At 60.5% G+C, this 4085-nt stretch overlaps 1 protein-coding gene across 1 annotated transcript in view; it reads left to right on the top strand.

The window, feature by feature from the left end:
• Positions 1-1962, top strand: part of VANGL2 (VANGL planar cell polarity protein 2) — a 7963-nt gene extending 6001 nt beyond the window's left edge. The window contains 2 exon segments of the mRNA XM_077759980.1: positions 783-983; positions 1516-1962. Coding sequence (XP_077616106.1) covers positions 783-983; positions 1516-1807 — 493 coding nt within the window. The 3' untranslated portion in view covers positions 1808-1962.
• Positions 1963-4085: the final 2123 nt, after the last annotated feature.

Raw genomic sequence — 4085 nt, 5'->3', positions numbered from 1 at the left:
CCCCCCAGAGCTATTTGAAGTTCCCAGGGTCCTGGCCTTCCAAACACTGCTGCATGTCTATGTGCTTTTAATGAAAATTGACTTTCTTTTCCTGCTTCCCCCGTAACGGCGTTCTTGAGATTCACCACGTTGTCTCTGTATCCTGCGTGTTGCATTTTGTCGCCGCCTCGTGGTTCACAGGTGACTCCCAGCCCCTAACGGGCATCTGGATTGTAGTACTGTGTGAACCCGTGAGTTCTCCGATGCCCAGCAGGTGAGGCCTGCCCGGTCTCTGGGGCCCTGTTCGTTCGCCTCTGGCATTTTGGTGTCATGGTCTTGCCTTTGACTTCTTGCTTTGTAGTAAATTGCTTGTGTGCCCCACCCGGGGGACAGATGGTGACGTTGCCCATGCTGCCGTGCTTGAGCAGAAGTCTGTTCTCTGGATGTAGTTGTGTCTGCTAGCTTGTCATCGGTCAGCTGTGACTTGGGATCTTGTGGAGGAAGGTCACGTGCTGCTCTTTCCCAGAGGAGGGTCCCTGGCTCCCTAGGTGTCCCTGGGTTGGATGCTGGGGTTCCTGAGCTGGGCTCACTGAGCTCTACAGCTGTTCCCTGTCCTGTCCCCCCATGTCTGTGCACAGCGCCCCCCCCCACCACCACGCGCACATGGCCCCAGAGCCTGGCCCTTGGCTCTGGGTGGGTTTGTGGTGCTTCGAGGGGTTGGGGGAGAGCATTGCTAGGGCTGCTGGAGGGCGGGAGCTGAGGGGGAGGGGGGCGGTTGGTCCAGGCCCCTCCTGTCCCCCCAGGCTTGTGGTGGCGGTGGAGGAGGCCTTCACTCACATTAAGCGGCTGCAGGAAGAGGAGCAGAAGAACCCCAGGGAGGTGATGGACCCCCGGGAGGCCGCCCAGGCCATCTTTGCCTCCATGGCCCGCGCCATGCAGAAGTACCTGCGCACCACCAAGCAGCAGCCGTACCACAGCATGGAGAGCATCCTGCAGCACCTGGAGTTCTGNCTGCGCTCTCACCAACACGGCCCTCCCAGCCTTCCCTCTGCCATCTCTTCTCTCATCCCTGCCAGCCCTCCCCACCTCTGCCGCGTTCCCAGCTGGTGAGAAGGGGCAGTCTTCTCCTGGGCGTGGCTGCGGCTGTCCCCGCGGTTACTGCACCTAAAGTCCCCTCTGCGCCCGAGACCTCCAGCAGCTGTTCTTTGCTCTGTGCTCTTCTCGAGCCATGACCCTCCCTCAGCTTTGTCGTCAGCCTCCTAGAATGGTGTCCCAGCCACCCTTGGTGTGGCGAACAGGGTGCAGCGTCCACAAGAGCTGGGTGCAGGGCAGGAGGAATGAAGAGTCCTCGCGGTCCTAGCCCGGTGCAGGGAAAGTGCGGGGACGCGGGTCCTGACCCTGGGGTGCCCTGTCACCTCTGTGGGCCCCGGCTGCCCTGTGCTGAGAACGAGCGTCCAGAGCAGATGAGCTCAGCCCCTGGAGCGCGTGGCAGCAGAGCGAGCCGGGCACGTCGAGGGTGGCGGGTGGGTGGGAGAGGTTCCCACGCAGCCCCCCGGCCCCTCCTCAGGCCTTCCTGGAGCGGTACCTGGCGGCGGGACCCACCATCCAGTACCACAAGGAGCGCTGGCTCGCCAAACAGTGGACGCTGGTGAGCGAGGAGCCGGTGACCAACGGGCTCAAGGACGGCATCGTTTTCCTCTTAAAACGCCACGACTTCAGCCTGGTGGTGAGCACCAAGAAGGTCCCGTTCTTCAAACTCTCCGAGGAGTTTGTGGATCCTAAGTCGCACAAGTTTGTCATGAGGCTGCAGTCCGAGACTTCAGTGTGACTGAGCAGCGGCAGGGGTGACGCCGGGGCTCCTGCGGGTCGGGGAGGGCTTGGCTCTCGCCTCCTGCCGCCCTGCCTCCTCCTGCTCCCGTTACTTTTACTTGAATTGACTCCCCCGCCCCCACTGCTCCCCGCTCCTCCTTAGTTCCCCTCCTTGAGCGCAGAGAGGCCACCTGCGTCAGCAGAGCCTGGGAAGCTCTCCCCCCACCCCCCCCAGCCCTCACTTGGTGTCATTGTGCAGGAACCATGCCTGTCCCCTCTCCCTCCCGGATGGCATTCCCTTCTGAGAGGGCACTGCCCACCCTCCGAGCCTCCGCCCCCCAACCCGGGCTCTTGTGGCAGTTTTCTCCTCTGGCCCTGACGGGGTGTCTCCAGGGGCAGACAGGACCCCAGAGAGCCACGGTGCCAAACTCCCCCAGATGGCGGCTCATCTGCCCCTCTTGGCCGCCCAGCCCGCCTGTTACACACGTCAGGCAGGGTGCTCTTGCACGCCCCCTGCCACAGTCCGAGTTGGGGGGCTCCCTGCCAGGGTCACTGGGTCCGGCCGTCAGAGCCTCCCTTCACACCCACACATGTTCAGAGCGAGGGACGGTCCTGCCCTTCACCCTAAAGTCTCCACCTTCTGTTTCTGGGTTGTGTGGTCTCCTGTGGCCATGGCCAGACTGAGGCAGAAACCCTCTGTGACCACGTCCCCTGGGCCGTGGGGGACCGTGCCCGGTCACTGGGTCTTTCCTGGGCAGCCCCCGAGGGGAGGGCAGGAGGGACCCCGGTCCTCCCAACCTGCCTGTACCTTCGTCCGCGCCTTGCCGGGGCGGGTTCCCCCTCCCGGTGAGGGAGAGCGAGCGGTCCTGCACAGACTGACCTGCACAACGGCTTGCAGACCATGACCTGACCCCCGCGGTCTCGGACCAACGGTTTTCTTCCCTTCCCCCGCCCCAGTGTGTCCTTTCTCGGCGCCAGGGACCTGTTGCCTCATCTCTTTTTGGGGGGTGGGAGCCGGTAGCTCCTCCTCGTCCCCTGCCTTAAGCCCACTTCTTTGCCTCAGGGGTCTCTTTTCCTTGGCTGGCCAGGGTCCCCTCCTCCCCCTGCCTGGTTCTCTGGGCTCTTGTCTCCCTCAGCACTGGGGTGAGGGCCCAGGATTGCTGCCTTCGTGGGCATCAGCCCCTCACCCCATTGAGCTTCCGTAGTCTTTACACCCGACCTGATTTCTCGAGAGTTTACGTCTCGTTTTGAGCAAAATCCACTGGCCTTCGAAGATGTATTTTCAGTGTGGAATCTGAGCCTTTAACTCAGACACCCTTAAATTCTGTAGTTTTAGCCCAGAGGACTGGAAGTGGGAAGCACCTGTATACCTCCAGCCTAGTCCGCCTGGGGGAACATTCTGGCGGCTGGGCTGGAGCAGCCCCAGGCCAGGCCCCTGGATAACTCACAGTGCCCCTTTCAGGCCTATCTTCTCCTGGCCGACCTACTACGCTGAACGCCCCCGGGGTAAGGTCCCCAGCTGTCTCTGACCAGGGAGGCTTCCAGTCTGTAGGGCGGCCCCGATGTGATGGAGCATAGGGTCCATGTTTCTCCCCTGTCCTCCCTGAAAAAGCACATCTGTCCACCCACCGCTTCCTAGAGAAGGGCTCTTCAGTTCCTGCTTAACCCGGTCCCCACAGGTGTGGGGTGTGGGGCTGACTTAGGCACTGCCTGAGGGAAGTACATCCTGTCCTGGGGGTCGTGGGAAGGTATCTTCTCTCCAAGGACCTGGTTTTAGGAGGAGTCCCTCTGGGTCACATTTCTAAATACCTCACTATCCTGGAAAACGGGACCCGGATGGTGATTGGGGTCATTGCCTTTGTGGGCAGGCGTGGGGTGCGTCAGGACCTAAGGACCGAGTTGGGGCGGGCACAGCGAAAGAATTTGGGATCTTTGTTGCTGCCCTAGGTTAGGGGCGGGGGAGTGTTTATTTTAAGAACCTGCCATGTTTTTAATCACTGTGATTTTTTCATTCCTTTTTCGTAAAACAAAAAGTTTCCCCCCACCTGTCTAAGCACTAAGGGCTGTGGCTGAGAATGGTCGTGTTTGGGTCTTTTGCGTCAGAACTGTGGTACCTTTGTCTTCTTTGATTATTATTATAATAATTATTATTTTTTAAAGCGTCAGGATGAATCGTCCAGTGTTTGGCTGTGTTTGTCTTTTGCTGCTCGTACGTGGGGAGCTGTCTTCATGCTGTGAACTGATGTGGGGCGCCTCTGAGCCCNAACACCAGACCACAGGGCATGCCAGCTGGCCCC

This window comes from Crocuta crocuta, unplaced genomic scaffold (assembly GCF_008692635.1).
Source record: "Crocuta crocuta isolate KB4526 unplaced genomic scaffold, BGI_CrCroc_1.0 scaffold133, whole genome shotgun sequence".
Lineage (NCBI taxonomy): Eukaryota > Metazoa > Chordata > Mammalia > Carnivora > Hyaenidae > Crocuta > Crocuta crocuta.
The sequence above is the reverse complement of the archived record's forward strand: the minus strand, read 5'-3'. Positions and strand labels throughout refer to the sequence as shown.